General features: G+C 44.6%; 2 protein-coding genes across 2 annotated transcripts; one reads left to right on the top strand and one right to left on the bottom strand.

The window, feature by feature from the left end:
* Positions 1 to 484: 484 nt before the first annotated feature.
* On the top strand, positions 485 to 8690 carry fdx2 (ferredoxin 2). Its single transcript, XM_041242056.1, has 6 exons — positions 485 to 546; positions 4720 to 4958; positions 5568 to 5619; positions 6056 to 6162; positions 6948 to 7035; positions 7320 to 8690. Exons 2-6 carry the CDS (start codon positions 4793 to 4795, stop codon positions 7474 to 7476), a joined length of 570 nt encoding a protein of 189 aa, XP_041097990.1. The 5' UTR covers positions 485 to 546; positions 4720 to 4792; the 3' UTR covers positions 7477 to 8690.
* Positions 8691 to 17994: 9304 nt separating this feature from the next.
* On the bottom strand, positions 17995 to 21363 carry LOC121309150 (evolutionarily conserved signaling intermediate in Toll pathway, mitochondrial-like). The gene is made up of 4 exons (XM_041242057.1): positions 20940 to 21363; positions 20282 to 20430; positions 20073 to 20178; positions 17995 to 19279 (listed from the first exon to the last, which is right to left on the bottom strand). The coding sequence occupies exons 1-4, from the start codon at positions 20995 to 20997 to the stop codon at positions 19062 to 19064; spliced, it is 531 nt and encodes a 176-aa protein (XP_041097991.1). The 5' UTR covers positions 20998 to 21363; the 3' UTR covers positions 17995 to 19061.
* Positions 21364 to 21385: the final 22 nt, after the last annotated feature.

The raw sequence follows: 21385 nt of genomic DNA, 5'->3' as shown, positions 1-21385 counted from the left end.
GTTTGGCAGCCAAACGAATCAAACCTTTTCAAGTGAAAGCCATTTGATTCGCTGGTGTTTATTTTGCTCATTTGAAAAGGTAACAGGTTGATGGTTTGTGCCAAGGTTTGGGGAATTCTTAGATGGAAATCTAAGGGTTATTTCAACACCGGGCACTGAACCCAAGTCTCAGAATGCAAGAAAGGGTGCTCCCTCCAGTCCAGGGCAGGCTTGAGGAATGGAGACTGAACTGCTCCCTCCCTCCCTCCCTCACCCCCTAAGAGAAAGAGTGCTCCCTCCAGTCCAGGGCAGTCCAGGGCAGAACGCCTTCCTGTTCCAAGTCTAGTTTCTGGAATTGATCTAGTGTGGGAATGGCTCTGCCATTTTTACTTCCCTGGGGCTCTGCCAAAACCAACAATGTAGCTTTCATCATCTGTTGCATCAGAGCTGCCTCCCCATAAATCCTGCCTGACAGTAAGCCAGCCTGTCTCAGCTTGCTGTCTTGTGTACGTTACAGGAAGGGACTGCCACCGCTTTCTTCTTACGAACGTCGTTTCTAGCAGAAAGGTACTGGCTGAAGAATACTTGATTGCAAGACCCTTTAGTACCTTAGCTTTGGATCCAGTTAAATTCAATCTGGGAAGAATACCTGACCAGAGATTAACCAAACTGCATGCAGAGAGAAATTCATTTTTGTTGCCTCGTCAGTGGTTTCTGCAAAGCCGAGGGACATGAAGCCACTTTGTGGCTCAGAACTTGGTTTCAGGAGACCAGGTTTGAGGCCGCTGCACGGCACACCAGGGGAGACTTGGGGGTTTGATACAACAACCTCAAACTACGTCTCCTGGAACCAGGTTTCAAGCCACTGTTCCTGGACTATCCTATATAGATGTCTACCATAGTAAAAGCCTTGCAAAGTGTAATAAAGCACAGAGAAAGCCTAGGCAAGCATTGTAAAGCCCACAGATGTATTGTAAAGCATTCTACTGAGTTGCCCTCAGTAGTGTAGCGTTTCTAACCTGGGCTTCGTCTAAGAGAGGGGTTTAAGAGAGCAGGTTTAACGCACAGCCCGTCGATTCAAGAAAAATGGCTCAGGAGAATAAGAGAATTTGCACGAGTACTTACCAGCGCTCCGAACAACAACAACAAAAAAGAATGCCTTTGCATTATCTCTCTGTGGAATTCTGGAAATATCATCAGCGCTCCTCCCTCTGTCTCTTCTGACGAGTGGGACTATTGTGAAATGCAAACAGGACACGTTATCTTCGGAGTTTTCCTCATGCGGTGTCTATTATCCAAACTAATAGGAACAGGGGTGCGATTTTAGAATTGGATGGGAGGCAGTTATACGTTTCTTAAGCGTTGTATCAGTGCTCGGGGATGTCGTGGCGTGAAGTGAGGGCGCTATATAAAATAAAATGTGTGTGCTACCGCAGCCCTGCAAATATTTAGACAGTTTCAATACATTTTTGTTAAAACCTGTTTTTTTTTTCAAAGCTTAAAACAGTCCTTTAAAAAAGGAGAATTAACAAACTCTGTTTACCCTGAGAGGCACTCAGTGTACATCTTAGAACTGCAACCTCGAATATTTCTTTATCACTTGGAATTTGTATCAGCTATCTGATTGGAAGAGAACATTGAATTTGCTTTTTTTTTAAAAAAAAAAGGTTTTGTTTTGACTGCGTTCAGAGATCAAGTGTAAACATCGCTGTACTTCAATTGAAATGGTGCGAGCGATGCTGCGCACTCCACTAGGAGAGATAACCCCCCCTTCTCATTGTCTAGATTTCTTCAACAGTTTCACAGCTGCCTTTGTCTTCGCCTTGTCGCATCACTGAGTCAAGCTAAGACAAGTCCAGGCCGCGGTGTGTTTATTATACAAAGAGATCGGTTTAAAATCCACAAAGACTATTACTGATCGCTGATCTCAGAATCAATGTTCATGACTGCCCGACATGTTGAGAAGAATCTGTTAAATAATTCACACTCTCCGTTTCTCGTTGTATAAAGAGCCACTTTGCAGAGTGGAGTTGCTGAATCAGGGGGTCTAGCTCATGTTTTGAAGCTGGGCTCTGTGTCCAGTAAGTCTGCATTGCCAAGCCCCTTCGCTGCATCTGTTTCGAGCTGCAGTTGCCTGACAGTTGAGGAGAAGGTCTGGAATTCTCTGGCTGGTTCTCACGTCAAGGAAACCAACTGCTCAGCAACCCCCCCTCCAAGGAAACGACCTCTCCCAGCCCACCCCCCTCAGCATGGGTCTGCCCGCTGCTCCCATTGTTCAAGATTGCTCAGTGAGAGTGTTAATTAAAGGGAACATGGAGAGGCTTGGGATTTGATTTTAGGAGACCGGGTTTCAGTGCCACTGCGCAACACGCCAGGGGAGACCTGGGGGTTTGATACAGCGAACCTCAAAACTAGGGTTAGGGGTTTAATACGATGCATAAGTAGATTAGACAGTTGGCTCTATGTAGACAGTTGGATCTATCTAGAACACGGTGTTTCATCATGTCGCAGTAAGGACAGCGCTGCTGGGAGCAGGGTTGGTTGGGTTCACCCGAGGCTGGCAGTTTGATGTTCACACGCTGGGGGTGAGGAGTAAACGGAGGTGTGACAGACCTCAGTGTTTTGTGACATGAGAGACTGAAAGGCGAGGGACTGATAATTACAGCTTTTAAACAGACAATGAGACGCCACTTAAACGGTACATGCAAAGCGCAGCCTTGCGAAGGTTCAAGTCTTTTTGTCTGATTATTTTGGCCCTGGTGCCGTCGTGCCTGTTTTGTGCTTGTGCGTGACGGCGCTTCACTGCGGCTTGTGCCTCCGAGTCTCTGAGGTGACGGCTTGGGCCGTGACGCTATTCTGTCACAAGTGGGTTCGTCCTTCTGCCACCGGCGTGCTGGCGTCAATCGGGTCGCTCTCATTCTACTGCATTCGGCTGCATGGAGCTGAGAGAGTCTGGTGGATCTTCCACAGGGGATATAGCTGCGGTAGTTGTCTGTTGTCACAGTCTGATTTTCCCAGCCCATGTCTCTTGCCCCAAATGTGCAGATTTGCTAGTTTTAAAGTCCCCCTTTGCATATCTCGCACCTCAGCCAGGTAAATATTTCATGTTTGTCTCTCTTCTCGACAGACGGGCAGCCAAGTTCATGCGTTGCGTATGTCTCTCACTGATGCTTGATTACAGGGCAGGAAATGGTTTCCTTCAGATAATCATATCTCTTCATCAGCGAGCAAAGCCAATGTGAAGCTGCGTTGATCCCGGAGGGCTCCAGCCCTACTTCCAGAACAACAGTACATTATCACGTGAAAGAAAAGGCTTCACCCTCGATGTAATTATCAGCAGACCCTGCAAAGCCAGCACTTCATCGCGGCAGTACCTCTCTAGAACACGGTTTAATCCTGCCTGAACGATTCGTGGTCAAAAGGCTTCAGTACACATCTCCAGGATGAGAAGGAAGCATAGCTCCTAAACGAGCCCACAGCACCACCTAGTGAGGGAAAAAGTCCCAAAGTCTCTCATATAACATACAGTGGATTCCACTATCCTTCCGTTATTACGAGACTACTCGTTTAGCTGATGCTTTTATCCAAAGCGATTTACAGAGACTAGGCGGGTGAACTATGACTCGTCACCTGCTGCTGCTGCAGAGTCTCTTCCAAGAGGACCTCGTTTGTTCTGCGTCTCATCCGAAGGACGGAGCACAAGGAGGTTCAGTGACTTGCTCAGGGTCTCACACACACACAGGGGTTCAGTTGCTGAGCCGGGATTTGAACCTCCTGGTCTCAAGCCCCTTTCTCTATCCACCGGACCACCGAGCCACTGTGCTGTAACCCACGAGAGATGTGACAATGGCTCTCAGGTTTACCTGGGATAAAGCCCTGGATTCACTCCAGCAAGGGCAGATCGCAAATCAGCGGCAACGCTGTGCTCTCCTCATGCGTCTCCGAGCTCCTGTCAAAACACTCACAGCTACTGAAGCGAAAGCGTTGTGCGTTGTTAGCCGCGGGCAGTTGAGTCTTCATTTGCATGTAACGAAATGTTTAGCATCACACCCACTGTTAGTGAGAGTTTAATGAGACGCACCTGCGCTTGTTACCTAGAAACACTGGGGCTTAACGAAGTAAAACCTGGACTGCGTGAAACTGCTATGCAACAGGAGTCTTAATCCCAGCCCTGCTGTATCCACGTATGCTTGTGGCAAGTCCTAAAAGGCACACAATAACCATGTTTTCAAAGCATCATGGGATGTTATTTCTCCCAGAAACCCTGTCTTGGGGGGTCACAGCTTCTCCTAGTTGTCGTCAGCCCAGCTGCATCGGTTTGGTCTTTACGTCAATTGCTTTAATTTTGCATTTTGGACGGCAACACGTTTAGACGCTGTTTGTTCGTCTAATTTTGCGTTGACGTGCTGTTCTGCGAATACGCCAGCAGCGACCTCTGGTGGACCGTCAGCTGAACTGCTACAGTCTTCTATCTTTATAGTGACTGTGTAAATACAGCGTATAAATCTTTAATTCACCGACAACGTTTTTGCACGATATTTTCAGTACGGCAGCCTTAAAAACATAATATATAAACATAACATAATATATTAAAAACATAACATAATATTTTATTCTAGAAAGAAATGTAACCCACGTATATATATATATATATATATATATATATATATATATATATATATATATATATATATATATATATATATATATATATGTTTTATTTCATTTTTTTCCCTGCAGTGCACACCATCGAAGTCGCGGTGCAGACTAGATCGGACGGGCTCCGCGGAGATCACATGACCACAGCACTGTCATGGCTGCTTCCACAGTGCTCAGAAAAAGCATGGGAATGACTTTGGCAGTTGGAAGAGTTTCTAATGTCCCGAGTCTTTCAAACCGGGCTGGACTGAAGCACCGCAGGCACTTACAGCAGGGGTCCAGGTATCAGACTGCCTGCAGGAGTCTGCACACGTCGGCGGGTAAGAAGAGGTGCTCTTTACTGGTCTTTGCTTCGCTGCATTCTTCAAATCGTTTCGTAAAAAACGCATTGACTTGGAAAAACCAGAATGCTTCTTCTGAAATGAGACTGTTGTGCAATGTTGACGCTTCCGTCAGTCGTGTTGTTGTGTAAAGCAATGGTGGTGAAGGAGTCGGGTTGAGCAACCGGTAAAAAAAACAAACCGGCATTTCTACCCCGAATACAACATAAGTAAGCGAGCACCGAGCTGAATTTTGCAAACAACATTGCAGACTGACTCTGTGTGCGTGTGTGATCGTCTGTCCCGATTCGAGACACGAAGAGCCGGCTTTGCTCCTACACGTACACGTACCGGCTCTCCGTCTTCAGAGGAGGTCAGTCTGCAATGATGTCATGCATTCTGCTGGGCAGAAGCTGTCTTTCGTGAATGAGTAATTGTTTGCATGGGCTGCCTGGTTTATTTGACACCTGAAGTATTGTTTATAATAATGTAATATGGTACAGGTTTTGTAGTGTAGCAAAATGAAATAATGTGCGTTTTTTTAAACAATATTTAAACATGAAACCCCTCATCTTCTTACTTACCAGCACTAATAATATTTCTTATCAGGTCTCCGCCACAGTGACGAGGAAGGGGCGGAGCGGGAATGCAGCAAGGATGTGTGAGTGAAGCCAGCGGATCGGTTTTGTTACAAAATGTGTTGACAACGCTTTTTCTGGTAAACTGTACCAACTCCAAATTAGTTTAAATGACCATTACGCTCCAGGACAGGCTGCTTCGTCATTTTCTGGAGCATTTCTAGTTTTTAACTGGCAGCATCTAGCTGTTATTTAAATGTTCTCTTTAACTGTATTGTTATGATAACTTACTCCAGATTGTGAACGCAGAAGCCAAAGCTAAGTGCAGCGGTTAATTCTGCAATCTGTAGTCTTCAGATGCTTTTTTGGCCCCCTCGATATGAAATAAGAAACTGAAATTGCATAAGTACAGCTTGTGTTATGATTTATTCATTTTTTTCATCTCTCTCTCGCCCTCTCTCTCTCTCTCTCTCCCTCTCTCCCCCCTCTCTCTCCGACCTCACCCTCCCTCTCTCGCAGGGTGAACGTTGTGTACGTGGACCGTTCAGGACGGAGGATTCCAGTGAAGGGCAGAGTCGGGGATAATGTGCTTTATCTTGCTCACAAACATGGCATTGAGCTGGAAGGTGAGACCGAGGTGAATCTCCAGCTGCTTTCTGTCCGTCTCTCTTACAGGAGGCTTGGTGGTTAAAGATAGGGGCTGGATACGAGGAGGACCCCGGTTCAAATCCCAGCTCAGCCACTGTGTGTGAGACCCTGAGCGAGTCACCGAACCTCCTTGTGCTCCGTCCTTTGGATGAGACGCAAAACAAACAAGGTCCTATTGGAAGCGACTCTGCTAAATTACTTATTAATAATAATAATAATAATAATAATAATAATAATAATAAAAATGGTCCAGAGACAGTAGAAGCTGATCCTGTAAGATGTGACAGACTATTTTAAGCGATGGACCTCTGTCTGGGTTGCACCTTTTGCCACTGTAGGTTTCTTTGTTATTTGCACTGGGATCCAAAATTCTGTGCCAATAATCGCAGAGAAAATGATTGTTTTAGTTTGCGATTGTCGTTCTTCTCTGATGGATTTTTTTCCAATGCCGAGACAGATACTGAAATGTCTGCTCTTCCAAAACTGTGTTCCTATCAAAGGAAAACACGGACCTGTAATCACTCTCGCATTCTGCTGTACAGGGTACTTGCATGGCTTTCCGTAACCCCTTCCTGTTCAAACGGTTTCTCCTCAAAATGCATTTGGGAGCGACTCGAGCGTCGCCGGGAGGACGACCGGATCCAAGCTGGCTGTGAATTTTAAATGAGACGACGGCAGAGCGATGGGATTGGAGTTCAGATCCCCATGTCAGACGCAAGCCTGGTCACTGTGTTTGATTGTCATCTCTGTCTCTGTCTCTCAGGTGCGTGTGAAGCCTCGCTAGCGTGTTCTACGTGTCACGTGTATGTAAGCGACGGGTACCAGGATAAACTGCCAGAACCAGATGAGAGGTAAGCGTGTTGATAACCAGAAGCCTTGGAATAATTTAAACCTTTTGTGTTTTTTTTAATTCATTTTTTATTGTATTTTTAGTTTTTATTGACTCATAAAGCGCTTTGAGATACTGCACTTGCTAGAATAGGCCGCAGCTCTGTTTTCAGCATTTCAGTTGTCAGTTTATCTACGTGTGTGTGTGTGCGTGTGCGTGTGCATGTGTGTTGAGCCAGTGATCTTGCCTGTTCTAATCGCCCGGTATTTTCGCTCTTCGTTTTGCTCTCTCCCTCTCCTCTTCCAGAGAAGATGACATGCTGGACATGGCTCCCCTGCTCCAGGAGAACTCTCGCCTGGGCTGCCAGATCATCCTGACCCCTGAGCTGGAGGGCATGGAGCTCACCCTGCCCAAAATCACACGCAACTTCTACGTGGACGGACACACGCCCAAGCCACACTGACCGGCAGAGTGGACCCATGGGAGGGGGAGGGGGGGGGGGGGGGGGGTGCTACAGGGGCTTGACGGTCCTCTGCTGGCCAGTGTCCACGACGGCTTCAGAGTGCAAGGCGATGGAGCTTCAGTACAGCATTGCAGAGGTCCTAAAGCAGAGGGCAGGGTGTCCGGGGCCTAACGAAAAGACGCAAGTTTATTACCGCCTGCTTTGTTTCACGTTTATGAGCAACCCTCCCGTTTTTTTGTCGGATCCTCAGTTAAAATGATCCGCTGCCTCTCAGGGGTCAGTGGCTGAATTGATATGAAAATAAAAGAAAAGGTCACATTTCCTGTCTGATTACAAAAAAGGAGACGGAGCTTCCATTCTCTCTTTATGAAAAAAAAAAAAAACACTTCCAGAGTATTTAAACTCAGTGCTGTTCACTGGAATTCACCTCAGGAGTGTTAGCTAGCCCTGCACACCTCGTTAGCAGGGTCAGCCCGCTCTGTGCAGGCAGCCCAGGGGAGCACCCTGTTTCAGTTTCAGGGTTACAGGCAGACAGTCAGTGTCTGAGAGGAATTGGGACTGTGTTGATAAGCGCTTGTGATCTGGCAGGGGCCTGTCTGAACCCATCAGGTACCATCGCCCTCATTCCTAGCATTTTCAACCAGCAGCGTCTACCTGTTATTTTAATTTTCTCTTTAAATTGTTATAATAACTTACTCTGTGATTTTTGTTCAAGGCAAAAGTCTGAATGTAATTATCACATTGCGTAAATAAATACAGCTTGCATTGTGATTTTCATTTTTGAAAATGTAACTGATCCGTGTAGTGGATTCTGCAGAAAGCCACGGCAACATTACAAGCGCGTTCCCTTTCCTCTGTGAACCTTAAGTCCTCGCGTTAACGAACACTGTAGCGTGTCGCGTCCCCACCCTCCGAGGGCTGATTTACAAGAGCGGGGAAGCACGCCGGCAGAGAACGGCCCGTCATTCTGCCTTGTCATACCTTAGCCCGTTACCATCCTGCTGTTAAAATACCATTGCTGTCATAACCCACACTTCTAGAAAGCCTAAGCTCTGTAATTATATATAATGCTGTAAATAATGTAACCAAGTACACAAATTACTGTATAATGCTGAACACAGGCACAATGGCTATATGCAACTCATACACAGTACTGTATTATATTTTTTGTGTGTGTTTTTATTAGGTGGTTTGTCATAAACTCTGTGTGTGTCTGTGTACAATAAAATATTTTAAAGTTTTATTTCCCAAACATTTGTCTTCATTGAAAACAACCCTCACTTAAAAAACAAACAAAAAACTATCAATATTAAGATCTGCATAATAAAATAGATCCACAGAGAGGAAACTGGACGTGATAGGCGCAGTCACCCGATCGGATTAGGGCCAGTCGATTCAATGGCACGTCGTCCTCCCATGGGAGAGGGGCAGTGGGGACCTGCCAGTCTCCCTGCAGCTACAGTCGCTCCAGACCAAGCGCTTTAATGGATGGCGGATGTGAAAGCCGCTAGATGGCGCTAAAGAAGCGCTGTTGAAATGATAGTAGATTAGTTTAATAGTAATAGGGTTAGGGGTTGAGATTATGTTTGGGGCAGACGCTAGATTTAGGGGTTGGGAGGCTAGTAGGTACGTATGGGACGATTTCTGCTCGATAACGTCCCTTTCAATCGACTGATTCTATTCCGAGCGGTTGAAGGGATATGTACTGGGAAATATAACATTGAGTTTAAAGAAATGACAAACATTCAGTTACGAGCAAATTTAGTTGTATTTATTTTATTAAACATTACAACAGATTTTTTATATATATACAGATATATATATATATATATATATATATATATATATATATATATATATATATATATATATTATATATATATATATATATATATATATATATATATATTATATATATAATATATATATATATATATATATATATATATATATATATAAAAACTCAATTGTTTTAAAACAAATACTATAATTAACCAAAAGGTAACTTCACCGCAGTTAGAAGTCTCCAAGGCTCCGAAAAAAAGACTTCTAGCCGAAATGTTCATCAACGGATTCGTGAAGTTTCTCAGTGTTTCTAGCGACATCCTCACCCACGCAGTGAAGGACAGGGATGGTGAAAAGAGAGTCCTTCCGAGCTCCAGGCGAGCGGTGAATTCAAAATCACTTCGATTACGAATCAGAAAACACAACAGCGGAAAACAGCGAGCAGCGCTGCCCGGGTAACGCACCTGTATTTCATTTAGCAAATCACATGTGAATTAACGACAAACAGAAACGTAAAACCGAAACTGCACCACCGATCTGCTAGTGCCCACAAAGCCATCTCAATCACACAATTTACAACGCAACAAAACGCGCATTATACCCTCTCCAACCCCCTCGGGCGACTTGATAGATTTCAAAAGACAGCTTACGCCTTTAGTGTTAGTGTAATGGATAACAAACACAGCTCTCTTCGAAATATTAAGTTATACAAGCACGAATACCCAAGTGTGTCAGTACGTGTTGCCAACTTTTAACAACAGTTTTCTTCATGTAGTTCTTACGGTTTTGGTTTCATCTTAAGTTTGTTTCCCAACTCTTGCAAGTCTTACAAACGGGCTTGCCTTGCCAACTAAATCTATCTATCTATCTATCTATCTATCTATCTATTTAAGCAAAAAAACAACATACTTCCTCACAGTCGTGAACAGCAATTAAAACACCGCTGGAGAAGCTATCCGTGCATGCGTAAAACCCACCAACCTTTCCGTCAAAAACAAAACACGCTCTCGTTTCTGAAGCCGCGTTTATGCGCTCGGACAGGCTCGGCCTGGAACTGGATTGGTTAATTAAGCGAATCCGGTACAGGTGCGTTTCCAGAGCCGGTTTCCCGTGTAGTTTAATCGTTTGCCCGTTCCTTTGCCTGCTTTTTACATCGTGTCTCGTTGTTTGTTTGTTTTTTTTTTTTGGATGAAAAGTAAGATCGGAACCGCTCTCCCGGGGTATTTAAGTTTACCGATCGCGCTTCCCAATCGGAGTTGGGCACAGCCGATCTGAAGTTTTGCAAGCAAGTGTATTTATTTATTTTTAATTTTATTGATTTGTTTTGTTGTTGAGTGTTCTGTTGTAGCTGCAAGGTGGCTGAAGATCGAAACACGTGTTTGGGTTGCACGGATCCCGCACATAACAAATGTTTGTGACGATTTTTTTAAATAGTTCTTTATTTTATTTATTTATTTGCATAGACAGGATCTAATAACCAATCCTTAGCTGTGATGCCACGCTTCCAAAAGCACTGCCGATCAATTTTTCAACTATTTAGTTAATAGTAAAACAAGTCTAATGATGCAAAACTATATATATATATATATATATATATATATATATATATATATATATATATATATATATATATATATAAATAACATTTCGGAAAACTTGATTGTAAAAGTTCATGATCAGTACGAATCTCGTTGATATTTTTTTTTCTTAAACATTCAATGTTGGTCGATACGTAAAAATTCAGGTTTTTTTTTCAGAGGTGTGTTTATTAATTAATTTGCATTTATTTATTGATTTGTTTTTTTGCAAAAGGAGCATTCTAATCTATAAGATTTACTACTCAAACAAAAATATCGAAATCACGTTTTTTTTTTTTTTTTTTTATTTCCTTGGTCACTCTGTAAATATCGTGAAAACACAACGACGTGCCCTGAATTAAAACCGCTTGTAAAAGTAACGGCGCGCTTCTGCCTTCAGTGCAGCTCTGGGTGTGTCGTGCTTTGACGCTAAAAGGACGCATTCTCGAATGCAAGGAAGATCTGTTCTCGGACGGGCCCAGGATGCCAAGCACTACTCCAGAAACGCGGTACAGCGTGCAAAAGTAGAAAGTTGGAAGCGCTAATGTTGTTTTATTTATTTTTCTTAAATCTTAAGCACTGGGACCCGTGATAATCTCACGACTCTCATAACGTCACACCTTTAACCGCTTCCAGAGGTGCCGAATTGCAGCCCACTGGAACACGGGCGATATCTGGCGACATCGGGCACCCCCGTTAATTGAAATGCTTGTTAGTTAAAAACCTCACCCTATTTGGAATCGCTGGTTCGGTTCCTATGGGCCACCCAACAGTGGGGCAGATAAGACATCCGGGAGAGCGTTATGCCCGTTGATTGTCTCACTCAGACCCCTCGTTCTGCATCTTTCTGTCTGACTGATTATAAGGATTTTAGTCGTTGTTATTGTGCGTTATCCTTGTGTTTCGCAGGAGGAAGATGTAACTCTGCACATTTCCTTCTTCTGTTGGCCCGCAATGGAAAATCACCCCGAAGGAGACCCCTATGCATCCGACCAGCCCCCTGATTTTTCAATTTTAAAGGACCTGCTGTTCCCCGCCTATTTGGAGCCCGAGTACGGAGTCGATAACGGCGCACGCAGGCCCGCAGCGGAAGGTTGCAAAGTTAGCGCCAAACGCCGAGGCGGCGCGGTTGCCGTGCATTGCAAAACCGACACGGTTGCAGACGCGAGCCCCCGCTCCCGGGGTGGTGTTAACGGCAGCACGGGCGCGTCGAACGGGGCCGATCCCGATTCGGGGGACGGGGCGCTCACGTGCCAGCGCCAGAGCGGGCTCCTCGCGCACAGCCGCGGCAGGTTTGTTACATTTTTGTGTTTCAATTTTGGGAATGTTTCCAACGCTGAGGTAAAACCGATACAGTGAAAAACATTTAAAAAATAAAAAAAAAGAAAGGTTTGTATTCATTCATCCTGTTCAATAATACATGCTTTCACTTTGATGTATCGAGTTTTGTTTGTGTTTATTCACGTAATGTTGTTTGTAAAACTGTTGAACTATGTGTTTTTTTAATCTAATTTTGTTTTTAATAGTAATTCAATGTTTTATTCTTGTAAATTCATTTCTGTATGGTCTATTCCGAGAAAATGGTAAGTGTAACTGATAGATAATTAGACGAATGGCAAACACACATTTATGTGGTAATGGTTCTAAAGTAAGTCCGTCTATTAAAGTTTATAGTAATTTTATTTAGTGTTATTTTTATTTGAAATGTTAATGCCAATAAACTTTGTAAGCGACACCATAAATAATGTATGGATTTAAAAAGTTACATTTTGTCACTAGTGATAGCAAAATCAGCACTGGCCCCTTTTTATGTTGCATTGAAGATAATATGTGTGTAACCTCATTTACTTCAAGACACAATGATCTCAAATAAATTAAAAATACATATGTGTGTTTGCAAACTGAGCCCTGTGCAGCCAATGGAAGTGCATTGTTTATTGAATTACAATCGCTTTTTGAAATTGACAGCCTTTCCCTGGTTTAGAACAATTGAGTTGTGACCCAAATGGGTTTGGTTTCTTTCAGGAGCACCGATGGCGCTGCAGGTCCCACTCCGGTTTTGATGACGCATTCTGCTCGAGAAGTCCAAGTGCCGGAGACTGCAATTCTGTACCTTCTGCAAGAAACCACCAAACTGGTTCCTCCTGTTAAGACCGAAATGCTCGAGTCATCTATAGATGGGAGCCCTTTCCACAACGCACCAAACTCTCCAAAACGAACCGAAGGCCACGATCCTCCCGCTCCGCCCAGGCAAAGCTGCCCAAGCGATAAAGCGGGCAACACGATAACTGGCGTGCGGCCCAGCACCTACTCGGGTTCTTTTAAATTCCTACCGAGTCTGGAAAGCTGCAGCTCCCTGGACGTGATGAGTCTCATTAGTGTTCAGTGCAAGAAGCTGATGAACCCGGAGAGTTCGCTTGACCCCGCTTTGCCGTCAACAGCCGCTTTCGTACAAGCGAGGGGCGCCTTGAGGGAAACTTCAAGAGAAGGGCCCTCGGAATGCCCAGAGGTCCTCTCGAACGAAGCCGAGAAAGAAGAACCAGAAGAGGCCATTGCTGGGGGCCTCCAAGGGGGGCCCAAGAAGGTGGCCCTTTATGACCCGAAGGATGGCTGCAATACAAGCAGAGCTGACGGATTTGTTTTTGAACCAGTGAGGGTTATGGAAGAGAAGCGGACACAAGGCACACCTGCGTTGGGCGAAACGGTCAAGGTTTATGGAGAAGACCCTAAGCAACGCAACACAGAAGGTAGCTCTTTCCAAAGCCTTGCTTTCAGAACACCTGGTTGCCCAAGAAAAGTCAAAACCACATTGGATCTCCTTACTGAAACTTCATTGACTAGCAGCTCTGGACACTTCTGTGCAGCAGAGGGATGCTTTGGGAATGAAGACAGACCGGCAAGCATGTCAAAACTGGAGCGTGGTAAGAATTCAGCTATGGGATGCCGCGTCATTGGTAGAAACTTTGCAAGACTTTCTTGTATGGATGACCCATCAGTGAGCCAGGCTGGCGTTTCCTACAGAAAGATGGACAGTAATTCCAATGAGCTTGACCAAGACAAACCGGACCCCTTTGAGGAGAGGAACAACGTACTGTCCTCCCCGGTTCCGTTTGAAACGCAAGCAGTTTCATTACAGGAGTTCGGTGACGTGCACGAGTCGAGCAGACGTGCAGAAAGCTGTGGGAATTTTGCCGAGGCTGAAAAGCAGGAGGGTGGTCGGGAGGAATCGACTTCTCCTGTCGACTTAAGCAAGAGGGGGAGAGTGCCAAGGAAACAGAGACACCCGATTAAAAGCGCAAATAGATGGGACCCAGACTTCAAAGGAGTCACTATCCATATGCAGAGGCAGCTTAGCAAGGACAGTCCAGACCAGAGCCGGCTCCTCATCACTGCACAATACAGGTACCCAGTCTCCAGCTCCACCGCCGTGTACCATAACACAAACCGAAGATGAAATGTTTAAAGGTTAGACGCGTGTTAAACGGTCAGAGTTTTGCCTAAACTTTTTAACCATTAATAATAATAATATAGCACCTTTCATAGTAGAGCACCATCACAAAGCACTATACAAGATACGGGACTAAGGCGTGTGAACCATGCATCAGCTGCAGAGTCACTTACAACAACGCCTCACCCGAAAGATGGAGCACAAGGAGGTGAAGTGACTTGCTCGGGGGTCACACAGTGGCTGAGCTGGGATTTGAACCGGGTACCTCCCGGTTACAAGCCTGTCTCTTTAACCACTGCACCTCCTGTGATATTACTATCAATACTGAATATTTGACATTATGAAGGCTTCAGCCAAAACATTTGGTAACTGGACACTGGTTTTCCATATACCGAATGAAAAAAAAATCGACACACATTAAAAAATGTGACATTTCAAAATCTAACACGAACTACTGTACCACTATTATGCCTTCTGGTAGAATCCCTCCCCCCCTTATCATTTTTGTAGTTTGTTTTGATTGCTTGATGATAAATAAGATCACTTCATTTGAGATGTTTTTAATTTTGTGTCTCAATCCTACAATTCTAGGCAAAGCTTTTTGGCTGTAGCTACATCTCAGGGTCTGGATTGGATTTTTAATTGGTTAGATTAAACAATTCAGAACAGGGGGTTTGGAAAAGAGAAGGAGTGACAGAACCAGCATTAACCCCCCCATTTGCAAGCGTACGAACCGATCTTGTTTTGCAGTGCGAGATGCTGGAAGATGAGACGCAGACCGAGAGGCAGTAAAACTGTCTCTCCTGTCAATGCTGGCAGGACCAGCAGCTCCGAAGAGGAAAGCGATTCGCCTTGCCCAATAAGTAAGGGGGCTGCTTCGTCACAGCTGGAGTCCCACACCTGAGATTAGAACTATATTGCATTGATCAGAATCCAGAGAGAGAGAGAGAGAGAGAGAATCAGTCATAACTTCAAGCATATTTGTTTTGTATAACAGTTATCGTATTTAAGAAATGTCTAATAACTGACACATTGCAATAATGCAAGTGTGTTCTTTCCATTCAGAATTCAGAGCTGTTTATTAATATTATTTATTTGTTTTAGCCGTGAACACAATTTCTCGGTCCTGGAGGGCTGGGTTCCCTGCAGGTTTTTATTCCAGCTACACCCCAAAGTCCTTTATGGGACCTTATTAGAAGCTTAATTGGTCCAATTAACACATTTAGAAACCAGGTTGTGGGGGGGGTGGTACCTGCCCTCCGTGACCTGAGTTGTGCACAGCGGCTTTACAGACTTCATGTACTGTGAAAGTGTTCGAGCGAAACCCATGACTGCAGAACTGCTAAGGATTCAATTAAAAAAAAAAAAAAAAAGTTACTTTTTTTTTTTTTTCCCCCCCCCCCCCCTCGCAGAGTATAAAAGCTGTGCCTCTTGCAACACGAAGAAGACTCCGCTGTGGAGAGATGCTGAAGACGGGACTCCGCTCTGCAATGCGTGTGGGATCAGGTAAAGGATTCCTTTTTTGAGCAAAAAGGATTTTGTTTTTTTGACACCCCACCCCCCAGCTTGGGGCTTCTCCAACCCGGTCCTGGGGACCCCCTGCGGCTGCTGGTTTTCATTCCAACCGAGCTCTCAATTACTTAACTAGACCCTTAATTGAACAGATAATTTGCTTAATTAGACCTTTTTCCTTGTTTTCAGCTCTTGAACAGTTGCAGTTCAATTTACTTATCAAGTGTTACAGCTAACTTGAAATATGCAAACTGTTCAAGAGCTGAAAACAAGGAAAAACGTCTAATTAGCAAATTATCAGTTCAATTAAGGGTCTAGTTAAGTAATTGAGAGCTCGGTTGGAATGGAAACCAGCAGCCGCAGGGGGTCCCCAGGACCGGGTTTGAGAAGCCCTGTCCTAGCTAAGTTCCATTCCAACATTTATGTGGATTCCAATATGTTCTGCCCAGCCATTGCTTGGCCCGTTGAGGGCCACTGTCCTCATAGGAGGGCATGCCAATCTTCTTTTGGAGCATTTTTAACTGTGTTAGTGTTGTTGTTTTTAAAATGTCTCAGGTACAAAAAGTACAGGATCAGATGCTTTCGCTGTTGGCACATCCCCAAAAAGGACGGCAATTCAAACTCCAAGTGTCTGAAGTGCGGCGACATGCGAGGACGGGCAGCGGTGAGGGGTCGGGGCTCCCCGGAAAAAACGTGAGCTGCCAGGAGACTGTTAACCGAGACTTTCCTGGAGGCTGCTGCCGGAGCTCGTGTCGAGTCTGCCATGAGGCAGCAGACTCCAGATACTGACTTTAGTAACCGCTTGTCACTTTTAACAGTTGCAGCTGTCCCCCTGGCTTCCTATGAATTCCTGAAGACCCCTTATCACGTCTTTTTTAAACCTGGAAACTCGACAGAGTGTCCTGACCAAGCCCAGTACTGTACACTGGACTGGGGCGCATGTTTCCTGGTTAGAAAGATGCATTCGTTTCACCCCGAAAAAAACACGGGAGGGGGAGGGGGTGGGTGGGAGATGTATTTATTTATTTTTTGTCAGTATTTTACAAAAACAAATTGTATGAATGTAATGTTAGTTTATATCAATGTTATTGATGAATGCTTTTTTTTTTGGTAGCGCAGGGCAGGAAAGCGTGGATTTGCACTGGTGTGTGCGCACAATGACAGCAGCAAGCCTTGACTTGCAGTTATAACCCTTTCAGTCACTTTCTGCACACTTGCACCGCGTTAACTTTCCTATCTCCGCATCTAATTTATGATGCACGTACAGTTTTTTTTTTTCTCCCAAAGTTATGGCAAGGCGACTTCTTTAACTCCACAGGGTTCAGACAAACTGTTAAAATGCCCGAAGGTGATATGAAACACAAACTGTACGTGTAAAGAATGTTCTCCACACATTGTTTTGTTTGTTTGTTTTCAGCAGTGGCTGCTTGTCTTTCAACAGTTTGTATTGACAGAGTTTTGAAGGCATATCTGCACTGTATTAAACTGAAACCTCCTTTCCGATTCGTAAGATGCGCTTCATTGACTCTTGTTTCAAGTCTCGTCCGTGTTTCCCATCGCTGCATTCTGTGCTCTGTTTGTGGCTGCCGTTTCTATAACCCACTCGGTGTCGTTTGAAGACAGGCTACTTTGTCAGTTTTGGAGCATTTCTAAGATGAAGGGTATCTGACTGAAAAGTGGCAATTGATGTAGCTGAAGTTCTAAAAGATCAAAGGCAGCTTCCTTCCTAAAGGACAGTTGATTTCAGATGGGCGATCAGAGAAGAAAAAAAAAAAAAACACCCTTTCACTGGGAGCGGGAGGTAAGAAGTTGCTCCAGGGTTAGCACGCTGCGATGGGAATGCACGTGTTTTATTTGTGTGTTTTTACAAAACGTAGCGATACAGGCTAGGCAGCCGATTAAAGCGCAGTGGGAGAAATCAGGGCATTTTGACCTTGTGTTTCACTGCCAAACCTTTATCACGCTGAACACAAGAGCGCAGGCTTGTTATTGGAACTACTGAGCACAAAGCCCTGCTTCACCTAGAATTTTAGGATTGCGACAATTAAAAAAAAAAAAAAAAAAATCTATCTCTCTATGACTTAGATCTTTTATTTAACATCATGTAATCAAAGAAACTACAAAATAATACTGCAAAAAAAAAAAAAAAGTCTACCTGAAGCCACAGTAGTGTTACAGCAGTGTTTCATGTTAGATTTTGAAAGCGGCGTGTAATTCAATGTGTTAACGTATCATTATTCAGCAGGTTTTATTTAGCAGCGTGTGTTAATTCTATCGGGCGAGGCAATTGGGAAGAGCTGTAGGCAACTGGCCGCTGTGTAAGTTTTTGTGTTGTAATGTATTAAAAGAAAACAGAAACAAAAGGATTTCTCTTTTTTTTTTTTTTTTTTTTTTTAATTTACTCCAAAGAGATTATGATCTGAAAATGAATGTTTTTGTAGATTTCAATGCATTGAGAAATACCAAACTGAGCAATCCGTGCACAATCAATTGCATGCTGTCTATCCCCCTCTCCCAGATCCTAGGCTGGTTATGATTTTGAACAGTAAAAATGATTTTACAGCTTCACCGACTGCACGCTGCTCGAAACTAACCCCCTTGTTGCACGACAAACATTGTGCAAGTCGGAGTTTAACCCTTCAAGGTACAAGAGGACCGACATGTCCCACAAATAAATAAATAAAACTGCGGTGCACGAAACTGGGTTTCAAATGTACTGACAGACAGTCAGTTTGGATCCGCTCGTCCGAATGGCCAGCCTGCTCCACGCGACGTTCGACTGGCTCTCTAATGTGTTTTAAGAAGAAACCTTTTTTGGAAAACAACAACAACAACAAGCGCTCGATGCCTTGTGTAGCTTAAAGGGTTAAACGGATGTCATTCACAATCACGTTTTCATTCCAACTGCGCTCTCAATTACTTCACTAAACACTTAACTTGAACTAATAATTTGCTTTTTTTTTTGTTTTTTTTTGTTTTTGTTTTAAATTGTTCTCAGCTCCTACAAAGTCGAAGATTTTAAATAACTTGAAATCTGCAAGAGAGATGAGGACAAACCGAAAGGTCGGCTAGTTTCACAGACCCCGATTTGCACTCTGCTACCTCGGTAACATTAGCTGCTCCAAGGCTAATCAGTGTCGGTGAAACCAGTGTTTTTATAGTCCTGACTAGCGGCAAAAGCATAACCTAGCTTGTGCTGCTGACAGCCAGTCGCACGCTTTACTCCCAACGTTGTCGATCGTTTAACCCTCAGTATTTATTCATCATTGTGTCATTTTCCGGCTTTGTAAAAGGTCCTCATCTTCCTTGCGCTCCGGTTCGGAGGAAGCCTGGATCTCTCGGGGCCCGGGATTCAGCCGGAATACGGTGGGGGTGCGGCCCAGGATGGGGTTCGTTTCCTGGAGCCCCGAGATCCACTTGCCGAGGGTCGCCTGGTCTCCGGAGCTGGCCATGCACAAGGCAAACACGGGGCCTTCCTCCACTGCAAGAGAACAGAACCATGGTGAGTGCCCTGCCCCACTCCACTGCTCCGCCCCTGCTCTGCCCCACTCCACTGCTCCGCCCCTCCTGCACTGCCCCACTCCACTGCTCCGCCCCTGCTCTGCCCCACTCCACTGATCCGCCCCTGCTCTGCACTGCCCCACTCCACTGATCCATCCCTCCTGCACTGCCCTACCCGACTGATCTACCCCTCCTGCTCTGCACTGGACTTGCCTGCCCTCAGCACCACGTTACTGGATCCTCAGCTCAGGCACTCTCCTTGCACTACTAATCTGTCACTGTAGATATAACTTGCTGTAATCCTAACTTGCTGTCATCATAGTTCATATTATATTCTAGTAGCACTATTATCTGCACTTACTGTAAACTGCACTGTGTTTAAATATGAAGCTTGCATTGTAACCCTGTGCTGCCCTGGAACACCTGTAAATCGCCTTGGATAAAAAGGCGTCTGCCAAATAAATAACAATAATAACAAACCTGAAAGGAAAGAGCTTTAAAGAGAAAAAAAAAAGCTTTGATTTTATTGCTTCAGTATTCGCATAACTCTCAACGCTAATCCTAGCTGTGCATTTTGCTTGCATTCCTTTTACGCAGCTTTCAAAACCGTAACAAAGACAATTATCCTGCCCGTTTTTCAAAATCCACCACTTAAAATCGAGCTTTCAAAAACCAAATTAAAATAATAATAATAATAATAATAATAAATCATTTTTTTTTTTTTTTTTTTTTTTTTTTTTTTTAAAGTCTTAAATAAAAGACAATTAGTTTACCTTCGTCCACGTCAAAGTCATCGTCGTCTCCCAGGTCCCGGTCCAGGTCCAAGTCCAGCTCCAGTGGATAGAAGAAGTTCCTCTCCGGGTCGACCGGCTCGTCAACCTGAATGCAAACACAACCGTTTACGTGTACGAAACAAGGGGCCCTTCGACTAGAGCCGCCCGCTTATCCCCCGGGCCCGGTTTCAAAAGCGCACAGTGCCAACCTTTTCGCCAGGCGGTAGAGGGTCGGCCCGGACGGTGTAGTAATAGACGCAGGTCTTCCTCAGCCACAGGGGAAAGGGTCCTTCCACGAACACGGGCCTCTCGGGGTTGTGCTTCGATAAGAGTGTCTGCTGACTGGGGCTCTGACTCCCTGAGAGCGAACGGAGAGAACGGGCTGAAGCAAACTGCAGGGCTTTCTGCGCTTCTCTGTGTCGCTTTGCACTGCATGCGTACCGTTTAAACTGCAGCAGTGCTCTGCTAAACAAGAACACGTCTAAAAGCAAATACTGTTTAGTGCTATTTTATGTGCTGCCGTCTCCAGATTACAAAAAACATATTTAATAGTAACAGGAGTATAATCTGAGTATAATCTTTTGTCGTGAGGCTTGTGAATTGCAAAATTGTTTACTTCTAAGAGGCTAGAGTAGTTGGTGCATTCTCTTAAGGGGGGTGAGGGAGGGAGGGAGCAGTTCAGTCTCTGTGCCTCCAGCCTGCCCTAGACTGAAGGCAGCACCCTTTCTCTTAGGGGGGGAGGGAGGGAGGGAGGGAGCACCCTTTCTCTTATCTGGTCAAACAGAAACTGAATATAACTTAGACGACTACATATAACACAGAGCAAATAATTTTTTTAAAAAAGACATGAAAATAATTCCCATATACCTACGACATACAGCTGAGATAAACCTTCACCAGATTCGGAGAGGTCTGTGGAGGGCATCTACAGGAAATGGGGTAGAAAAAAAAATGAAATCGGAGATACATTCGCTGCAGTTTTGTACAAGAATCTGGTTGAGATTTTCCAATTTCAAAAATGCTCAGGAATTACACGGTTAATACTCTATACTGTGCATGCGAGAGTGTCTGAATCTAAAGGGAGGGTTCACTCCAGAAGGCACTTCCTGTCTGCGATTGTCTGTGCGGCTGCGTTAAGTTATCGAGCGGCTCGGAGCGAGAATTTTTCCACTCGCTCTGATCACTGATGAAATCCGCTCTGCAGCTCCGAGCTGCTCGGGGGGGAGCAGAACTGAAGCGTGCCGTGAAGTGGGTTCTATCACTGGGCTCCCCGTTTACTTAACGCACCCCGCTGTCTCTTGTTTCTAGAGAAA

Source organism: Polyodon spathula, unplaced genomic scaffold (assembly GCF_017654505.1).
Source record: "Polyodon spathula isolate WHYD16114869_AA unplaced genomic scaffold, ASM1765450v1 scaffolds_904, whole genome shotgun sequence".
NCBI lineage: Eukaryota > Metazoa > Chordata > Actinopteri > Acipenseriformes > Polyodontidae > Polyodon > Polyodon spathula.
This window is presented reverse-complemented; position numbering and strand designations above follow the sequence as displayed.

Excerpts from the sequence above, each read along its gene's own strand:
- fdx2 (XM_041242056.1), top strand. The coding sequence starts at position 4,793 with ATGGCTGCTTCCACAGTGCTCAGAAAAAGCATGGGAATGACTTTGGCA. Across the intron at positions 4,959-5,567 it reads GAGTCTGCACACGTCGGCGG|GTCTCCGCCACAGTGACGAG; the intron begins GTAAGAAGAGGT and ends ATTTCTTATCAG. Across the intron at positions 6,163-6,947 it reads ACATGGCATTGAGCTGGAAG|GTGCGTGTGAAGCCTCGCTA; the intron begins GTGAGACCGAGG and ends TCTGTCTCTCAG.
- LOC121309150 (XM_041242057.1), bottom strand. The coding sequence starts at position 20,997 with ATGCCCTCCACAGACCTCTCCGAATCTGGTGAAGGTTTATCTCAGCTG. Across the intron at positions 20,431-20,939 it reads ATCTCAGCTGTATGTCGTAG|GGAGTCAGAGCCCCAGTCAG; the intron begins GTATATGGGAAT and ends GTTCGCTCTCAG. Across the intron at positions 19,280-20,072 it reads TGACTTTGACGTGGACGAAG|TGGAGGAAGGCCCCGTGTTT; the intron begins GTAAACTAATTG and ends GTTCTCTTGCAG.